We start from the raw sequence: 21,838 nt of genomic DNA on the forward strand, positions 1-21,838 counted from the left end.
CACGAGGCAAAAAGATGGTTTATTTTTTTAAGAATAGAATAAAACAAGAGTCCAAAATGTAAATTTAAATGGAGTTTTTTGTGTCTGTGTGTGTGAGTGTGTGTGTGTATATATGTGTGTGTGTGTGTGTGTGTGTGTACATACATGTAGCCCATGCTGTATTTCGTGACGATAGTCTGTGACCACCGCGGGAGTAGTCGGTGTCAATATGTTATAGTAATACTGCAATCAAAGTAACTGTGTGTGTGTGTGTGTGTGTTAGTGTGTGTTATACTGACAAAACTCTCCTCTTGACTCATAACTGTTTGGTCACTCAGTGTGTCACTACTGTGTTGCTTGATTGAACACAACCCACAGTTGATGCGATTAAGGCGTCAACAAGCACACTTCATTGATGTCTGGCAGGGAATCGGCTCAAAGTTGTCGTTTTAAGACGCATCATGCAGATCAAACTCACCTGGCTGTCAGCATGGTGCATACTGGTAGTTCCGTTAATATTATAAAGTTTGCGGGAAAAGCCGTGGACAGACCCAAAGGTGCTCACTTCCTCACTCATGAAGTGAGTATTCTTTAATATTTATTCTTCTATGCACACTGTTTCTGTCAATATTGTTTGTTAAAGCATATATTATAATATATATAATTATAAATGCTATATCATACCAAACTGTATTTTTGTGTCGGTTTCTTCTCCTTTTTGACAAGAAATGCAGCACAAATCACTCCAATGAGCTTTTAATATCTGCACAACTTCAATTTCGAGAAAGATATGGGGGGAATTGCTCAATTCTTCTTAATCTCTCTGTCATCATCTTTGAAATAAAAATCTACACTTTGGGCTCCAATTTGTGATCAATATTTCACAGACTGAAGAATGGCCTGAATAAATGAGTGCAAATGCAAACTCAACATGTTCTGCTGCTGCTCCATGACATAACTCTTCCGTCAGGGCGTCTGAGCGTCTAATCGTAACAGATCCAGGTTCACGTCTGCCTTCAAACCTCTGTGTACACCTGCCTCTCCCAGTGCTTTTTAAAAATCTTTTGCTTCTTGCTCTTGAGCAAGGCTCTAGTTTGTGTGATTGAATTGGTCCTAATAGTGCATTCATGAAGAATATAGGGAGAACAGGAAAACATTCTAAATTCTGACTTTTCTTGCATTTTTCCAGTATTGTTGGCCCGACAGCCAACCTTGTAGTCACAAAAGATAAACAACCGACATTCAATTCAATTTATTTTCTATAGCCCAACATCACACAAGACACATTTTCCTAAGAGGGCTTTACAATCACACATACGACATCTCTGTCACATCGGATCAGGAGAAACTCCCCAAAAACCCTTTCACAGGGGAAAAAGGGAAGAAACCGTCAGGAGAGCAACATACATACGCTTCTTTTGTTGAGTTACGCATTTGTAGGCTTTGATTTGGATGGTAACTGCCAGCGTTGGTGCATTTGCTGCCCAACAGTTTGTTGACCTGGTTTTGGTCAGGGGGTTTTCACACCACATGGGAGAAATCAACGTCATAAATTCCTGATATGGTGCGGATACGTGTTTATTACACCGAATGAGCACCAACCTGCGTGTAAGTGTCAAAGTATATCAACATGTAAAGCAGGTCCATACAACCTGTCACCAGTCTCTCATCACACAGTCTAACACATCTCCACCTTCTTCTCTATGCTCCTGCAGAAGGCGCTGCAGAGTTTGAAGATGGCCAATGCTGTGACTTCCTACGACCAGCTGGCCCACCAGGTGGAGGCTCTCCGTAAGGAGAACTCCCACCTGAGGAGGGAGCTGGAGGACAACTCCAACCATCTGTCCAAACTGGAGACCGAGACCACCGGCATGAAGGTCAGTCTGGATGCACCACTAACACCAACACTAGCACCAACACCAACACCAACACCACCACCAACGCCAACACCACCACCAAGGCCAACACCACCGACCACAACAGTATCAACACCAACAACAAAAACATCATCAACACCACCACCAAGGCCAACACCACCGACAACGCTACCACCGACCACAACAGCATCAACACCAACAACAATAACACCATCAACACCACCACCAAGGCCAACACCACCGACAACGCCACCACCGACCACAACAGCATGAACACCAACAACAATAATACCATCAACACCACCACCACCCACGCCAACACCACCAACAATACCAACACCATCAATACCAACACCATCAACACCACCACCCATGCCAACAAAACCAACAATACCACCACCACCAACACCCACGCCAACAACATCAACACCACCACCAACAACATCAACACCACCACCAACACCACCAACAACAACCACACCACCACCCACACCAACAACACCACCAACAAACCAACACCATCAACATTAACATCAACAACACCACCAACAACACAGAGTCAAAGGACCAAACCTGAGACGAAACATCGGCCATGATGCATGATCTCTCTGGAGACAGTTCCTTCTCTGGAGCTTGACGTTTAATTGCACTTGAAGTGAAAGGAAATCAATCAAAAGCCTGATGGTTGGTTTAGAAAGTCGTCATTGATGTAAGGAAATCTACTTCTAGCACGTGGTGATTTATTGTCAGGCTGCAACATTAATGATTAAACTGCCAATTATGTTTTTGATTAATTGATCAATTGTTTGGTGTAAAGAATTCAGTGAATTATGAGAAATGTCAACATCACCGGTTCTCCGAGGTGACCGTATCTTACCCAACTATGTTATTTTGTCAAAACCAACAGTCCCAAGCCCTAAAATAGTTAGACAAAAGACAAAAGGTAAATAATGCTGTTTCAGAAGCTGGAACCAGATAATTTGGGTATTTTTTTTAATGGCTTTAACGATGAATAAACTATCAAATTAATGTATTGCCGGTACATTTTCTGTCAAACTGACAAATCACTTCAGACAAACAGAAATAAAATACAGAAAAGTAGAAAGCGAGCAATTTTAACTTTATATGTCCTCTCTGTACAGAAATAAAGTGAATACAGATCCATAAATATACAAACCCTGATTTGTAAGAGAGAGAGTTTAAAGGTTTAACTCACATGGGAGAAATGATTTTAGAGATATTTTACCTCACTTCCTCATTTTAATTTAACGTCACAACTTGAACCACGTGTGTGGGAAAATAATCCACAAATATAAAGCAGGCCAGAAAGAGAGAAATCCGGCTAAGACCCAAAGCCTGTTGCAACATAAATCCCATCAGCTGCACACACACAAACACACATGCATGTGCACACGTTGATGCGACTACACAGTGTCCAGATGAGGCCAGAAGATGGATTATCAGACTGAGCTCAGCTGGTTTGATCAGAATCGGGACGTCCGACTGACGGCAGCTGACTTCACCTGCAGGCGAGTCTGCAGGTGGACCACGGACATTTTTTATCTTCCACGTCCGTCTGCGAAGGTCGTCAGCTCGGCCGGACATGAAGGAATACATTTGTTTTTCTCGGGGATGAAGAGAGATTATATCGGCTGCTCCTGGATTTGACACGTTTTATGGGATTTTTATCTTCTATTCCGGACTCTTTTTTGCAGAATTTATTTAATTTGCTATGAGAGTGAAAAAGATCCAGAGGACATTTGACATGTTCTTTTTTTAGATTTGACCCTCGACAGTCAGAGAAACGGTGTTTGGTGTTCATGTGAGTGTGCAGACAGACAACACAGGATATTTTTTTAATGCAAAATAATGAAGTTTTATTTGAATTCAAAAGAGTTATTAACTATTTGTTTTTGACACTGAGAATAGGTACTGAAATTGCTTTCTGGTGAAGAACCAAGTGTGTTTTGACAGTACTTTATTCATAATAAAAGACCCATTGAGGCCCCTCCTCCTAACAGGAGGGGCTCTGGACTGCCTACGATGCATTGTTTGTGCAAACTCGACAGCAGGAACAGTCGCTGTATATTCACCAGACAGTTAATGTTTGTACAGTCTGTTACAACATGACACGGTAACAGACTCCACAGACATTAGCTGAAGCTTGCCAACACACACACACACACAAAGCTATGTGTCTGACTGAACAAAGCAGTATTATGTCTGTTGACCTGTGGTTGTTCCTCCTCTCGTGATGCAGGAGGTGTTGAAGCAGCTGCAGAGCAAACTGGAGCAGGAGGCAGGAACACTGGCCTCGTCCGGGAGGAGCGACGTGCTGCACCAACTGACAGGTCGGTATCCAATTGAATGATTTTTATTCTCGTGTGATCCAGAACAGAAGTGTGCCTTTTAAAGTCTCCGCTCAGTAACAATTGATGAAGATGATTCTGATTCTGATTCTAATTGGCTCTTCCGGGTTGGAAAGAAGGAAGGGAAGGAAAATGGAAGGAAAGAAAGTGACAGGAATTGAAAGCAAGAGAAGAGGAAGATGTAAGTAGGAATGAAATGAGGGAGGGAAGGAAAGAAGTGAAGGAGAGAGGGAAGAAGGACAGAAGGAAAGAAAGAAGGAAAAAAACAAAGGAAAAAGGAGTAGAAGAAAGTGGTGGCTTAAAGTGTTATTCTGCATTCACACCAAAAGCAAAGCAAATTTTCGCGTTGCTTTCCTGACGTGAGTTTACTCGTCGGACTATTTGTGGTCATTGCCGTCATTTGCTTTATTCGCTTCATTGGCGCTAGACTCGCCGGAGAGGGGTGGCTTATTTCCATAGAATAAGTTCTCAATTACGCCATCCACCATGGAAAAAATAAATACTATTTCTGCTCTGTACATGTTGTGAAAGGCCCACACACGTCAGAACATCCGCCGCCCTTGTGTCTGAGTTCATAATATTATCCGTAGGCGCACACAGCTCGTGCCGTAGAGCTCGAGATGCCCAAAACGGTGACTGGAGTATCTCAACGCTGATAGCGAGACGGCATCATGCACACTTTTTAGGTGATTTTTTTGCGTTCTGCCATTTGCGCCGCACGGCAGAAAAAAATGCTTTCGCATTGATTTCGTATGTAACCTACTTGCACTAAAAATTTGTTTTGCGATTGGTGTGACGCAGCATAATAGATGTAAGCTAGTGAACAGAAGGTTGTCAGTTTGATCCCCGGAAAGATAGGATTGGTGGAAGAAGGAAAGAATGGATCAAAAGGAAGAAATTAAATGAAGAAGGAAGGAAGGAAAGGAAGATAAGGAAAAGGCAGTTGGTGGAAATCCTGGCATTGCAGGATACTTTTGTGGGTGTAAAGTGAAAAGCAGCAGCAGCATTTGCTCCTCTTTGTGATTGATAAATATATTGATTGATTGACTGACTGACTCCCCCCCCCCCCCACAGAGCTCCACATGGACCTCACCAACTACTACGAGCTCAAGCACCAGCCTCACAACCTGAGGCTGCTGACGGACAGCCTGGAAGGGGCGGAGCTAGACGACTACCTGGCTTCCTGCCCCTCTGCCTCGGCGGTGAGCAGAGCCAGGAGTCCACTCCGAGGCCCGTCACACCTGAGCGCAGTGTCCGGCGTGGAGGCAGCCGCCATGTTGTTGCCGCATCACTTCCTGGACGGGGCACCACCCAAAACAGCTGTGATCACCGGGGCGGATGGACGAATGAGCGACCACCACCAAGAGGAGCTGTACAAGGAGAGGTAAGAGGATTCAGTTCTCTTGCAGATCATGGCGATGTTGCTTCAATCATCTTTTTTTTGGAGTGAGATATCTGCTAAGGTGCTGCAGATATTTTCTACGGGCAGCCACTACTAAATGTCTATTTTTAGTTTTTGCATTACTCATTCATTTGATCTTGATCTCTTCCTGGTTAGATGCATACTTTTTTCTGCCCTATTGCTTTAATCTGCCTTTGTCTGTAGAGCCCTTTGGTCACCTCATGTTATTTTAAATGGGTTCATTGAAATCAAATTTGACTTGACTATAAACATGACAATGACACTATATAGACAACAACAAAACACACACACAGATAGAGCTTATATCATCTTTGTAACGCGATATGTCACAGAGCAGTGGCCAGCTATCCCGCTCGATTGCCCTGACGAGTGGCTCGGGGGCCTCCTGGCTCGGGGGCCTCCTGGCGCTAACAGTGCTTTCTGTGTGTGTAGGAACCTCCTGCTGGGGGAGATCGACCGGGAGGAGAGGGAGCGCTGCTGGCACTTCAGCCAGCTGGAGGAGCTGTCCCAGAGACTGGTTCAACTGCCTCGCATCGACGCGGTGAGCACACACACCCACACACACACACACACACATCACATACACACACACACACAAACACACAGTAACGAAGTACATTTAACTTACAACTTTGAGTATTTCAATTTTCAGTTTTTTCTACTTGACTATATTAGAGGGAAATATTGTGCTTTTAACATTTATCTGATAACTTGAGCTACTTTACAGATTAAAAACACAAAATATTATATTTAATATAAGTCGCTCTGAAGTCAACGACTGTACAGCATGTTGTCACAATAAAAATATAATTGTAATTTTGTTGCTGTAGTTTTCTCTGCAGATGGATATGATCCGGCAGCAGCTGGAGTTTGAAGCCCAGCGGGTTCGATCTGTGATGGAGGAACGTTTTGGTACCAGCGACGAGATGGTTCAGAGGTCACAGGTGAGGCCGAGGCTGCTGATTGGACGGGTATTTGCACCTTCAGCCACAGCAGATTGTGTCTTCAAATTATTTTACTAATAAAAGATTAGAATTCCAAATTAATTAAAATAAGTTTTTATGAAATTAAATAGTTGAATTGTTGACGAGGGACAAAACGAACAGCTGGTTGGTGGAAACACAGCACATCTGGACGTGTCTGAACCACGTATGTGTGTGTGTGTGTGTGTGTGTGTGTGTGTGTGTGTGTGTGTGTGTGTGTGTGTGTGTTGTAGATACGAGTCACTCGTCTGGAGCAGCTGGAGATAGAGCTGCAGGAGGCCCGAGGGAGTCAAGAGACCCAGCTACAGGTCAGCTATACACACAATACACACACAATACACACACATTACACTCACAAACAGATGGATCACACAACAGAAATCCACGCACGCACAACGGCATACATTAAATCGAGTAAATACAAAGGCTTCAGGTAAATGTTTCATTCTGAGCTTCAAAACATTTTTCAGGAGTGAGCCGATACAAAAGCAAGGCCTTTGGGAGTTCAACCTTCTGATTTCAGGTATCTTTGAATTGTTCGGATATTAAGGTGGTCTTATTGATGTGCTTCAAGTGTTACATCAGCTAAAGGTGGAAACACACAATCTCTGAATCTGATTGGACTGTACTGGTCTGGGTCAGCTGTAACCGAGTATGGACTGATAAAGTAATGTTGTGTGTGATATGCAAAGGATGTAATCTAGAGTCTTCCTTTTGCTGCAAGCATCTTTTTAGTGTTTGCAACTGACGACGACAAATTACTTCTGTTTCACTCAGAGAGAGATACCGGTTTCATTTTCCTATGGCAATTTCTGACGGGATGTGACCTTAAGAACATGTTTCTCAAGGGCTCAGGGGTTAATCCAGAAACACCAGCACGCATACTACACATTTATATTAGTGCTGTGGAAAATAACGCGTTATGATTAAATTACAGGATTAATTAGTTACTTTTTTTTAACGCATTTAACGCATGCACAGAATGAGTTTCCAATCCGTCTGTTGTTGGTCGTCTCTAACCAGCAGCATGTCATTTTGTCTCTACGTGTCGCGTTAACACGGCTCCGCTCTACCGTCTCGCGCGCCGCAGAGCTCCGATCCGGCGTGTGCGCGCACATCGGGACGAAAACAAGTCACTTGCAGCCGCGATGCGCGCACACTGGTGAGCAAGTTATGTGCACCCCTGTGTATAAATGTATATATCCGTCTTTTGTCATAAATCTTTATGTTCTCACAAAAATATACCGAGAATATCGGTAATATGTGATTAATCATGATTAATCCACAGAAACCTGTGATTAACCTGATTAAAATTTGTAATCGTTTCACAGCCCTAATTTATATGTATGTAATTTTAGCATATTGACTCTACTTCGCTCTTTATTTATTACCTCACATTGTAAACATGAGTTTATGGCCTCAATCTCTAGTTTTTAAGTCTTCTTCAATACAGCATGATGTTCATTTAATAAATTATGGTCCATTTAGAGTCAAGGAGATCATAAAGCAGGATATGCTTTAGGGCAGGGCTTACAGTGATTGCTGCTGCTTCCAGAGCCGTATTCTGTGTCCCTACGTCACACCTCCACATTCCAAATATGGTCAGCTCAGTTCATTGGTTGAAAAAATAAACCAAAGAGAGAGAGAGACAGCCATAATCCAAGATGGCGACGGTGAAATCGGCAAACTATGTCTATGAGTCTATGAATCTATGAGTCTATGAGTCTTATGTTCTCAGTGGTTCACTGCAGCAGTCGTTCCCAGTCTAACTCCACCTGACTCAGTGACACAGAGCCATCATAAGCCCAGACCCAGAAACACGGGTACAGAGGCTCAGTGAAAGTCGAGGTGAAGGTGTGAAGGTGGACCATGGTGTCCTGAGAGATGCTGTAGAATGAGAGAGAGCCTGCCGACCAGTTTAGGTAAACCCCGACTCGGTGGGTGAAGGGTAGGGGCGGGGAGGACCTGAATCTCTTGTTAAGGTGGCACGCCGTGTAGCTTCCCTCCGAACACTCCAGGCTCCAGGACTTCTCGGCGTGTCCCAGCAGGCAGCTCGCTGTGTCTCCGTCTCTGGAGATGCTGTTGTAGGTGACGCCGATGTCGGCGCCGCCGCTCCACTCCACCTCCCAGTACACCGAGTGCAGCAGCCCCTCCCTGCACAGGACCTGAGGGCAGCGCTCAAACCGGTCCGGATGCCCCAAGGGACGGTGGTCCGACCACACTCTAATAGCCTTCCGGTTGCAGTCGGTTAGATGGAGCTCCGAGTTAGCAGTGTTGGGGTCCAAGGTCAAATAACAGGCAACTGAAAGCAAGAAACAAGATTAGTGGATCATTTTGAGAATGTTCACAAAGATTTAGGCCAATTATCTATATTCAAGTAAAGCAAATTTCCGGGTTTGGTCGCAGTGCTGTTGGTTATGATTGGCCGAGCAGATCTGCTGGATTAACTCTAGCCGATGATACTGTAATCTTTCATCATAGACACAAATGTAGAACTCCCTATATGTGAAGCAGAAGGATATCAAATCGATGTGAGCTTACAGTTTTTCACCGACCACAACTCTCTTCCCAGCTGAGCCCTAAAGAGCAGAAATAATCACAACATCATACAATGGACAACAAAGTGTTCCCTTTGACTTCCGCTGGGAGGACTCACCTCGTGCTGTCTCTGTTTGTGTTGCTCAGACTAAAGAGATTGATGCCAGAGGACAAAGGCTCCGATACAAGAGTCTCTGATGGCTTCATTTGTTGTTGTTGTTCCTCTTGTTGTTCCTCTTGTTGTTCCTCTTGTTCATCCTCTTGTTCTTTCTCTTGCTCTTTCTCTTGTTCTCTCTCTTGTTCTTGTTCTTCTTCCTCCTCTTCCTCTTGTTCTTGTTCCTCCTCTGGTTTTTGTTCGTGTTCTCTCTCTTGTTCTTGTTCTTTCTCTTGTTCTTGTTCTCCCTCTTCCTCCTGTTCTTTGTTTATCCTCTCGTCTTCTGTTGACACCACAGAGGAGTTGTCACTCAACTCTTTACTCTCGCATCTCTGCTCGGCTGTAGAATTGATGTTTTGTGAACTACAAGTTACACAATATAAAACAAGGAGAACATTTTCTGATGTAGCCACACGTCTGTTTAAACACAACCCAAACCCCAAAACATTTCTCGGACAATTCTACAGTTTGTAACATTGTTACATTCTCCAGTGTTATATTTGATAACCATTGGTAGCCTTATGGCGCAATGTTGTTATGAATAGGTTCCCATTGTGTTTGTTGTTGTCTCTAAGTATGAGCCTGATCTCATAGAAATACTTCAAATGACCACAACCTCTTAAGCATCCGGGTGAATATGCATCGCTCAGAGCTCGTGACATAGTATTAACAGTGAGGAAGACTACAAAGGACTTTCAACCAGGAGGCCGGCGTTCAAGACTAGTTTCCATGTCTCAAAGTATTGAGGAAGTTCTGTTTATGAAGTTTCTTTCACATATTTAACTTATTTTCCGTACTTGTTTTAAGTCCAACCATGATGTTTCTCATAAAACTAACTAAGTTGTTTTGTTGCGTAATCCTATCATTGAATTGTTTCCGTGGTGACGGAACGTCATTTAAAATATTACAGGCATCCACCACGCGCAGTTTGGGCTGTCAATAGGTTGTGGTCATTTCACGTGTTTCTGCCCGCTAACAATGGAGGATAACGTGATACACAGTCCTGCCAATGGCTTCCCACTAATCTCTTGATCTGCAGGAGACCGAAATGCACCAAGAAAGGCAGTCAAGCTTTATCTTAGGGTTTAGGGTCTCTCTTAAATTGTTAGTTTAACAGGGGAAAGGGTTGAGCATACCTGCCTGTGATGTAGGAATTGTGTTTTCAGTTTGTTGTGTTTCAGAATTCCTTGTTGTTGTCTCATCAGAGACTTTTATATCCACTTCACTGTCCTCCACTTCATTCATTCTGTCTTTCATGTTGTTGTTGATGTTCTGGGTATCGATCGTCTCTTCACTCTGCTCCGAGAGGTTTGTTCTAAAACCAGCGTCCATTTGTTGATCACTCGTCTCTGAAAATGTCTCTTTCACTTCCTGAATGTTCTCTGCCTTTTGGGAAATAGGTTGGTCTCTTCTGAACAGACTCAGAAAAAAGGGTTTGTCCGTCCTGTTATCTTTTATCTTGATGGTGTTTGATGTATCTTGCCTCGCTGTGGCATCCCTGTTGTCTCTCTCCTTTGAAAGACCGATTCTGAAAACGCTAGAAAGGTCGTCTTTGAAATTGAGAAAGCTCAGGCGGTTGGTCGTCTTCTCTGCTGGGTGACTGGTTTTAGGATCTATGGACTTTGTTTCTTTGGACGAGCTGAAGATGCTGGTCACATCTTCCTTAAGCTGGCTCAGGTCCTCTTTCAGTATATCGAGCATGCTGGTGGCAGGTTTATGTTCTGCCTGACTTGGTGAGCTTGTGTCTTTCTCCATGAACACCTTGAACACTTCTCCCTTTAACTGGCTGAAGTCCTCTTTGATGTAGCTTGTAATGCTCTGACTTGCCTTAAGAAGGTCCATCATCCTCATGTTTTTGTCCGTTTGATCTTCTGGGTCCTTGGTTGCCTTATCTGGGTCCCTGGTTTCATTTTCTGGGTCCTTGGTTGCCTTATCTGGGTCCCTGGTTTCATTTTCTGGGTCCTTGGTTGCCTTATCTGGATCCCTGGTTTCATTTTTTGGTCCTCATTTGTTTATCTGGTTCCTCAACCAGTTTCATCTGTTTGTTTGTATTGTATAGTTCAGAGTCTCTGTTTTTGTTTGTAACATCAGAGAGTCTGATCTTTCATTTGTTTTACAACATTGCAATTTAAGTAGAGAGAAAACGGAGAGTTGAACAAACTATACGAATCATTAATATAAGAATTTGTTTGACTTGAACAAGCGGTTACCTCTGACCTTGACCATGAATAAGAATTTTATACTAAAATTTGTAAATAACTGACAATGAGAAAAACCTCTGAAAATGACCATGTTTTAAATTTTATTAATAAAATTTAAAAACAAAAATATTGTTAACAGATGATTAAAAAAACAGATCTTTAGTTGTTTTATAAATGCTATTTAGACTCAGATATATTAAACAATTTATGGAAAATGTTGATATATTTTGGATTGTATACTAATATACTATTTGCAGGAAAGTAGAATGTAGAAGATTTTTCTCAAATTACATGACTTTTTCTAATGTTTTACTTGCATGGTACTATTTTCAGGATATTCATTGGAATACTTTAATTTCAAAATTTTCACTTCTCTACCAGTCATTCAAATTATTATTTTCATTTTCCATATTTATCCATCATATCTTTACTTCACTCATCACATCTCAATGTATATTCACCAAAAACATTTCATGAAACACATATCAGTCTATTTTATTTTGTATAATTACTTGAATATCAATGAATATCGCGTTATGAAACTGTGACAAACTTATGCCTTTGTTAAAGTTGCTCTATTAATCTGTTTTAACTTTAATCTCTCTTCTCTGATCTCCTTGATCAGTCAGGCTCTCCTTCAATAAGCGCTTCTGCTAATGAAATCGATTCTTCTCCTCAGTCGAATCTTAAAGCAATCCTCCCTCTTATCTCTCTCTCCTCTCTTCTTGAATGCTTTAGAAACAAAACTCTCTCTCTTCTCTTCTTCTTCTTTGTCATTTTCAAAATTATCATTCTCTCTCTCTCTCCCTCTTTCTCTCTCTCTTTGTGTGTTTGTCTCCATGCTCGTGTTTTCATTTGTTCTGCATTGCATTTTTCTGGTTTGTTTCTTGTTCAAAATTTTTCGTTTTTTGCTCTCAACTGTTTTTTCTTGGTAAAGTTTAAATTTTATTTGTTTTGTTTGTGTTTTAAAAAATTTAAGTTATTTTTGTTGCTCATTTAGTTTTTTTTTTTAATAGTTTTATAACACTTTGTTTTACAATACTTTTTAGTGGGTTTTTTCAGGGTTTCAATGAGCTATCTTTTAATAGTTTGTATATTTTTTTGTGAACGTATATTGTAAACATTTTAATCTCTTTACACATAATTGACGTTTAATAAAGAAACAGTTCAAACATGTTGATAAAAGCTTCATTATCAGATTTATTTCACCTGACACAAAAAACATAAAATGATCACTTGGCACAGTTCAACTTTTTCAGATCTGTTAAATTAAAGGTTAAGGAACAGAAACAGTGACATCAGTAAACTGAGATTTCCTTCCTGCTAATTGGTGGGGAGGGGCGAGGTCTGACTTCTGGAGTTATACATTATCTCAGCTGTGTTCATTAATTATTTAGCAGGTCGAACTCGTGGAACCTTTGACATACAAAACAAATGGTGAAAAAATCTTTTCCAGTTCCAAATCATGTGACTGGTGAGAAGATTTTATGTATAAAAGTGAAAATAAATGAATAATAAAAATAAATCAGTAACAAAAAGCTTTACCAAAAGAAACGTTTAAAAATGATTAATTGCTAATCTTAATTTAAAAAGTTTTTTAAATCCTTTATTTTGAGACCTTTACTATTTTCTGATTATTTATACAAAATGTAAATTGACAAATTATGATATATTATTCAAAGTTAGGCTAAATGAGTTCCATGCAACGTATATCAATAATTAGAATCCAATGTTGCTAAATATTATTACGTATTACTCATTCTGCTTGAAGTTTATTTTGATGCTAATACTTTTGTATCTTTACTAAAATTACATTTGAACGCAGGACTTGTACACTGTGATAGCACTATTAGTACTTCACTAAAGTATAAGATCCGAGTCCATGGAGCGAAACAAACGAAGAAGGTAAGAATCAATATAAAGCCATAAATAATAAACAATGATTGGATTGAAATAAATCTGAGAATACAACTGAAGACAATAATAATAAACTACTTGCGTGATCGGTTTGGGACAATTCATTAGTAATAATTCTGATAATCAATAAGGCATTGAAATATTGTTTTTAAAGGAAGAGACTTTCTTTGACTTGTGTGACAGTACAGTATTAATTGATAAAGTATTCAAAAGAATAATTAATACTAACATCGTGACAAAACAAAAAGGGTTAATCAATATTAACTCAGAATAAGTCTCAAACTGTAATTTGTACTTATTGTATTATCCAGCATGTTCCTCAGTGTCCTTAACATGAAGGTTCTGGTTCAGTAGAACCTGAAGAACATGATTAAACATTGAACATGAAGACGAATCTCCTCCTCCTCCTCCTCTTCCTCCTCCTCTTCCTCTTCCTCTTTCTCCTCCTCTTCCTCCTCTTTCTCCTCCTCCACGTTCTCGCTCTCCATCTCGGCTCGTTGCTATGCAGTGGAACCAGGTCTCAGAGCTGAGCTTTGATTGGCTGTTGCCAGGCTGCAGGGTTGGCACGGACCGTCTGAGATCAAGAGAGCGAGGCGGTTCGTCCTTTCTGCTGCTCCGCGTCCCTCTGAGAATACCGAAACATCGGCGTGAAAGAAACAAGCCCACACACACACACACACACACACACAGGCACACACACACACACACACACACACACACACACACACACACACACACACACACACACACACACACACACACACACACACACACACAGAGTTTTAGGTGACCATGCTTTCAGATATGTGTTCCTGCTCTGCAATGAAAGGAGTTTAGCTTGAGCTGCTGGTACATAAAACATTTAACGTTGACGGTTCTTTCAGGACGATTCACACAACTCACTTGTATTCATTGGCGCTATTTATATTTTAAAGCGTGGTGCGCTCTTAATTAAGTTCAGGCTCTATCGGCATGGAGGACGAAGCTTTGATGAAATAACTTTGGGACAGTGTTCTCTGAAAATATTTATAGGCGGAGAAAAATAATTGTGTTATATTAATAATGCATTTTATTTACAGAGCAAAAAAGCTACAAAGTGCTGAAAAGCAGTTAAATCAAACACAAATAAAAGCAGTAAACTTGTTTTAAAAACAGGGCGACAGAAAAAATATCAAAAACAAAAATTTTTGTTATGTTATTATTATGAGAAAAAGGCCTCCTACTTTATGTGCAGTACAGACAATATATTGTTGATTTATTATGTGTTCGATAAAACATCATTTTTTCAGATGTTTATGTACATTATGTGCACATTTGTATTTAAGTGCACATCTGTATTCATAAAAAACAATCCATTATATTAAGGCTGTTCATGAGGTCAATACATTCTAGCTGTTAGATGCGGTTGTTTAGGTGAATAATCCCATGAAGGTTAATATATGGTTAATATCATTATTTATGAAAAAAAAAAGTAGTTAAAAAAAAATAGTTAAAAAAACTATTTCTGATCTGCAGCTGTAGGAGTACTGACACACACACACACACATACACATACATACATACATACACACACACAGACATTGAATTAATTCAGATACTCATAGTACAGTTTCTGACATAATCTAGCTGAATTTAGCACAATATATAGTAAACAGGGAATATTTTGTATGGAGCTACGAAAGTAAAGCTTGTGATTAAATGTTATCTGTACATTTTCTCCTGCTGGTGGATCACAAGATCACCACAGTGATGAGGGTTCATCCTTATGAAGACTGTGAACATCAGCCATTCACTTAAGAAGAATCTTAGGAGAAGTTTGGGGGATATTTTGGACCAAATTATCGATGTTATTATTTACAAACTGACATGAGCGTGAGACTATGTCTTTATCGGTTTAAAACAAGAAAGAAAAGCAGCAAATCCTCACACTTCAGCTCTTTGTTCGTATTTCTGCTTTATTTACTTCACTTTAGTTTATTAATCTATGTCGTTGCACAGATACAAAGACAAAAAAATGCATTTAACATCTCACTCAATGCAAAAAGCGATTAAGAGGAGAGTAATATACAGAGGTAAACAGTGAGGGGTAGATAGGATATGTATAGTATGGACTATTATTGGTGCTTCATTTGGACGTAGCAGATCTCCATCTCTGCTGCTGCTGCATGAATCGGAGGAAGTGGTCGTGTTTCTCCTCGTCTCCTCTCCTCTCGTCTCGCTGGCGTCCATTTTGTGGTCATGTGTGCAGCTCGTTGTTTTAATGGAGGGGGTTTGGATCAGAGCCACAGATTGAGTCACACGCAGAAAGAAATATTCTGATTTCCTTTGTTAACACACACACACACACACACACACACACACACACACACACACACACACACACACACAGACTGAGCTCCATTTGAATTCACAGATTGAAATCCTCAGAGAGTTGAATCAAAGCTTTCCTCCCCCTCTCTCCATCCTGTCACCATGACAACGCCTCAGGGTGTGAAGTGTGCGCGCATGTGTGTGAGCTAAAGACTGTCTGCAGACAAAATGTGTGTGTGTGTGTGCATGTGTGTGTGTGTGTGTGTGTGTGTGTGTGTGCATGTGTGTGCACGTATGTGTGTGTGTGTGTGTGTGTGTGGATTAGCAGGCAGTGAAATGAATGTTTGACAGTTTTTGTGTTACATTCTTTAATAAAGCTGCAGACATGCAGAATATGTAATGGAATGATTCTTGAATGAAAGAATCTGGGGTTTGACCTATTTCATTTCGTGAGAGGTTGCATCAAAGGTTACAAAACACACACAAAAATAAGACTAAATGATTTAAACAGTATTTTAAATAACCTAAATAATCGTACAAAGGCATTGTGCTGCAGTTAGTGTCAACCTAAGACGTCTGTGGACAGAAGGGTTTGTGGACAGAAGAGTCTGTGGACAGAAGAGTCTGTGGACAGAAGAGTCTGTGGACAGAAGGGTTTGTGGACAGAAGAGTCTGTGGACAGAAGAGTCTGTGGACAGAAGGGTCTGTGGACAGAAGAGTCTGTGGACAGAAGGGTCTGTGGACAGAAGAGTCTGTGGACAGAAGGGTCTGTGGACAGAAGGGTCTGTGGACAGAAGAGTCTCCCAGACCTGTCTACTTGTCTCCCCAGTGCTACAGTGACAGGTCTGGCTATGTGAGACGCTTCTGTAATAAAACAACACAGATTCTTCAGCCGTTGGCCTGAAAACACACTAAAAGCAGAAATAGGTCAGAGTCGTGTTCCTTTCTCTTCTCTGGCTTCCGGCCCAGAATGGACCACTGACTTTAACAATAAAAACAATAACATACCCTCTACTGTGTTTTTTGTTAACATGGAAACGAAAACAGGAAAATGTCAACGATGTGACCCAAAGCTAATGTCATTTCTCAATGATATTTACAGTAAATACGAATGTACTTCTGATATTACTGGATCATCTCTGATAGGAATAACATACGCTGCTGGGGGCCCGGTTAGACAATGCGGTCCAATCTAATTGTTTGTTCAGTCTCCCAGACCACACACTCATGTCTTCTTCTTCTCTCTCACTCTGTGTGTGTGTGTGTGTGTGTGTGTGTGTGTGTGTGTGTGTGTGTGTGTGTGTGTGTGTGTGTGTGTGTGTGTGTGTGTGCATGTGTGTGTGTGTGTAGCTTTCTGGAGCTGAGAAGCCCCCTGCTGGAGAACCAGAGAGCAACACGTCATCAGCTGCTGCAGCAGGAGCCGAATCTCCGACAGACGGCGGCAGCAAGGTAACACATCGCCAACCACATGACATGCGAGGGTTAATACAGAGAGACGTCTGGACCGGCCACACGGGAGAACTCAACTTATAGTGATCACGAAATAATTCATCTGTCGATGAATAGGATCATCTGATTGCAGTTGGGGAGGCTTAAATGTACACCGCTCGGTAAAAATACTTGAAAGCAAAAGTCCTGCATGGGAAATGTTACTCCAGTATTAGTATATAAATACAATTAGGAAATTATGAAACATCAAAATATTTTTTTTCTTCCCACATTACTGTTATACTATTATATTATTATTATTCATGATTTCATGCAGGACTTTACTGTTGTAGATGTTTGAGGGAGAGCTCATTCTGATCATTAACTAATGATTATTTTACATTATGGATCAGTCTGCTCATTATTTTAATTATGAATCAGTTTGTTTGGTTTGTAAGGATAGTGAGGAACGCTGTCAGTTACCCAGAGCCCAAAGAGACACCGTCACAATGTGTGTTAATAATGTTTTAATGTACAATTGTGAAATAATGCAAAGTTTCATATTTATTAAGATGGAACCATGAAAAGTTTTTACATGAAAAAATTACTTAAACCATCAAAATAGTTGTGAATAAAATAATTAATTAATCGACTAATTGTTTCAGTTTGTAGGTAAGTACCAGTTCCTTGGTAGGCACTTATAGTACTTAAGTCAATGTACTAAGTTACATTCCACCACTGTTATGCCACTCAGTGTAATCATTATCATCATCATCATCATCAACGTCATCATCATCATCATCATCATCATCATCATCATCATAGCTAATAGTTACTCGGTTGGGAAATACAACTATGTAGAAATGTATATTCACGTTGTCTAAAATATATTTTTATTGTACACGGATAAAGGGAAAAAAATGAACTAGTGTCAATTTCTTTATTCAATCTAATGCAATGGTTAGAAACACCGTTGCTGAAAGTTTATTCAACTAATATAACTAATATATATGTATATATATATAACTATTATAAATAAACAAATTAACATGAATTTGATCAAACTGCAACTTATTTACTAAGATTTTAAATAAAAATATTGTTTTATATAAAAATCTTCCTGGAAGTAATACCGTACGAATACTGCATGATCATTTTAAAAAACAATGAGCCTTGATGTCAAATGTATGGTTCAAATGCTATAATGTTCAAAACCACCAGAAAGGTTCTTTGATATTGCTATTTTCTTAATTAATAGTGCTGCACCTGATAGTAATGCTGCTAATGCAGGTTGTCCTCCCCCTCTCCTCAGGTGGAGATGGTGTTCTGGCTGCTCTCCATGCTCGCTAACAGAGATAAGGAGGAGATGTCTCGGACTCTGCTGGCTCTGTCCAGCTCTCAGGACAGCTGCATCGCCATGAGGAAATCTGGCTGCGTCCCTCTGCTGGTCCAGATCCTGCACGAAGCTCCGTGCGGAGGCGCCAGCGGACCCGAGGAGGCGGCCGCGGCCGGTACGGCAACGGGCTGCAGCAGAGAGGCCAAATCCAGAGCCAGCGCCGCCCTCCACAACATCATCTACTCCCAGCAGGACGAGGGCCAGGCCCGCCGGGAGATGAGGGTGCTGCACATGCTGGAGCAGGTCCGGACCTACTGTGACAGCGGCTGGGACTGGATCGAGGGCCACGCAGCGACGCCGTCACCTGGAGGAACCAAAACCACCGGTAAGTGACAGTCCTCTAAACACAGAGAACCCCATAACTACTGGTGAGTTATCTCTAACCATATTCGTTACTTCTACTCTTCTACATGTCAGAGGTGAATATTCCCCCTTTTTCTGCACTACATTTGTCTGACAGCTGCGGTTACTTTGTACAATACTGATTAATACAAAATAGACAATTCACGATAAAAAGATGAAGCTTAGATATAATAGTTGAAATGAGCTCCACCATGTCCAGCTGCAACACACTTACCTATTGATGCATCAATAATATATTCGTAAATATAACAGGAGGTTAACACTGTCATAATACTATTTTAACTGATGCAAATGATCTGGCTAATTTAACCACCACTGTCAAATGTCCATCTTTGCATAACTTTAAAGAAAAGAAACAAACTTTTAGCCACGTTTTAGCCACCAGGTGGAGTTTTTCTTTTGGCACAGCATTGGGGGGAGGAAATCGAACACACAAAGTACACAGTTTGTATTGTACATAAAGACACATATCTTTTTCCTCCTTCTGTAGATTTATTGTAAATGAACTCCCTGAAACCAACTACTCGACTCTTGTTTTTCTCCTCCGCAGACATCCCTGAACCTGTGGAGCCTCAGATCTGTCAGGCCATGTGCGCCATCATGAAGCTTTCCTTTGAAGAGGAGTACCGACGCGCCATGAATGAATTGGGTACGCCAAAACACCCACTGATCTTTTTGTTTCATCCCAAAGGCATCAGTGACACATTTGGCTCAGAGGTTTGCGTGTTGTCTTCTAGGCGGCCTGCAGGTCGTGGCCGATCTGATCCACCTGGACCAGGACATGTACGGCATGCTTAACGACCCCATCAACATGGCTCTGCGCCGCTACGCAGGGATGGCTGTGACCAACCTCACCTTTGGAGACGTCGCCAACAAGGTACAGAATCACTGCCCTGCGTGGATCAGTGGGAATGCAAAAGGAATTATTAAAATATAAGAAAAGTACCCGAAAACCAGTGGTGGCATGTAACTTTATGCATGTATTCAAGACTGGACACTATTTTGAAGTCCTTGTAATTTTAAGCACATTTCTACTCCTACTCCACCATGCATCACAGGGACTATATGTGTACTTTAATACTGCACTACAATCATCTGATGGCTGCAGTTACTTTTAAGATAAACATTTCACAAGGAAAATACATGAGTACTTTTACTTGTACTTGTATTCATTTCTAGTTGCTAATACAATTACACTTTTACTTAAGTTAAAACTTCAATGCAGGAGTTTTACTTGTGTTGGAAACTGTGATAATGATGCTTTTATTTTAGTTCACAATCTAAATACTTACTGATTCCAGACCTCATTGCTTGCTTTTTGTCATTGTTAGCCTTGGTGTTAGCATTAGCTGACACTTCTCATGACATACTGTACTACGATGTTTTTTTGTGCATTGTACTACAACATACAATTTATTATACTCACTATGTTATCACTTTTTAACTGACTTGCTATCGTGTGATTTTTTTAGAGACTTCGGTCAACATATGATGGGTTTTAGGACTCTTTATTTTATCCATATACCACATTTTTTTATGACTTAAGGAAAAATACTTCACTATGACTTTTTCCACACACTTTACTATGGCTATTACTTTTTTCTTCATACTTTGCTTTGAGTTTTCAGATTTTTTTCAACATTCTATACTATGCATTTATAGAACTTTTGAACTTTTCATTATACTACATAATGGCATTTTTATGACATTTGACATGCTATACAATAATCTTTACGGCACTCACACACACACAGTGGACCATCAAATATGTGTATTACGATATGCTTATATGATAATTTTTCTAAAATGAAGTACTTTATTTTAAGATGCACATTTTTCCAAAGCTTTCTGTTATGGAATTTATTCTGAAATGCACCCATTATTTTACTTAAAATAAAGAACATTTATTTATTTATTAGAGTATGTGTCATTTATAATGAATCAAGTTCAATTTGAAAACTGACTATAAATATTGTTGAGATATAAATTAATTGAACTGTCTTTTTTTGATCTAACAGTCTGTAGACATTATTTTGATGTTCCCGGACCTGTGTATAAGGAAATCCTCTCTAACTGGACCTTGTAGAATTTTTTACCAAGACTTTTTCCCTCTATTCAATTACTTCTTTGACATACTTTACGATGAATTTTATTTCAGACTTTTTACAATATTCTATACTGTGACCTTTCGTGAGTTTTTCGGACTATACTATGACAACATTTACTTTACCATGACTTTTATCGACACACTATGACTGTCTGTCCATTTGACCTACACCGTGTTCCCCTTCAGGCCACTCTGTGCTCAAAGAAGAGCTGTCTCCAGGCTCTGGTGGCCCAGCTGGCCTCTGACAGTGAGGAACTTCATCAGGTAGTCTCCAGCATCCTGAGGAACTTGTCCTGGAGGGCCGATATCACCAGCAAGAAAGTTCTCAGAGACATCGGCTGCGTTTCTGCACTGATGACCTGTGCCCTCCAGGCCACCAAGGTAATGTGAAACAAACCAGAGGGAATTATGTGAGGATCCGGCACAGAACTTCACATAGAATGTTTTCATCGCTTTTATACTTTTGTAAAGGATTCTTCTTTCTTTGTATTGCTGGTTTTCCAGGAGTCGACATTGAAGAGCCTCCTGAGTGCTCTATGGAATCTGTCGGCTCACAGCATCGAAAACAAAGTGTCAATCTGTTCAGTGGACGGCGCTCTGGGCTTCCTGGTCAGCACGCTGACATACCGCTGTCAAACCAACTCGCTCGCCATCATCGAAAGTGGAGGAGGAATTCTTCGAAATGTGTCGAGTCTGGTCGCCACACGTGAAGACTACAGGTAGGTTACACTCAAAAAGTAACTGCCACATTACTAGAGAAATTACTTTGAAATTGTAAATATTTGGATTTAAG

At 40.7% G+C, this 21,838-nt stretch overlaps 1 protein-coding gene across 1 annotated transcript in view; it reads left to right on the top strand.

Annotated features, from left to right (window-relative positions):
• Positions 1 to 1,700: 1,700 nt before the first annotated feature.
• The window catches only part of apc2 (APC regulator of WNT signaling pathway 2), a 29,144-nt gene continuing 9,006 nt past the window's right edge, over positions 1,701 to 21,838 (top strand). Inside the window, exons 1-12 of the mRNA XM_056414587.1 lie at positions 1,701 to 1,856; positions 4,117 to 4,207; positions 5,300 to 5,609; positions 6,081 to 6,189; positions 6,479 to 6,592; positions 6,865 to 6,939; positions 17,102 to 17,200; positions 18,492 to 18,900; positions 19,489 to 19,587; positions 19,676 to 19,815; positions 21,232 to 21,426; positions 21,550 to 21,764. Coding sequence (XP_056270562.1) covers positions 1,716 to 1,856; positions 4,117 to 4,207; positions 5,300 to 5,609; positions 6,081 to 6,189; positions 6,479 to 6,592; positions 6,865 to 6,939; positions 17,102 to 17,200; positions 18,492 to 18,900; positions 19,489 to 19,587; positions 19,676 to 19,815; positions 21,232 to 21,426; positions 21,550 to 21,764 — 1,997 coding nt within the window. The 5' untranslated portion in view covers positions 1,701 to 1,715. The remainder of the gene's footprint in view (positions 1,857 to 4,116; positions 4,208 to 5,299; positions 5,610 to 6,080; positions 6,190 to 6,478; positions 6,593 to 6,864; positions 6,940 to 17,101; positions 17,201 to 18,491; positions 18,901 to 19,488; positions 19,588 to 19,675; positions 19,816 to 21,231; positions 21,427 to 21,549; positions 21,765 to 21,838) is intronic.

The sequence above is a fragment of the Pseudoliparis swirei genome, chromosome 5 (genome assembly GCF_029220125.1).
Source record: "Pseudoliparis swirei isolate HS2019 ecotype Mariana Trench chromosome 5, NWPU_hadal_v1, whole genome shotgun sequence".
NCBI lineage: Eukaryota > Metazoa > Chordata > Actinopteri > Perciformes > Liparidae > Pseudoliparis > Pseudoliparis swirei.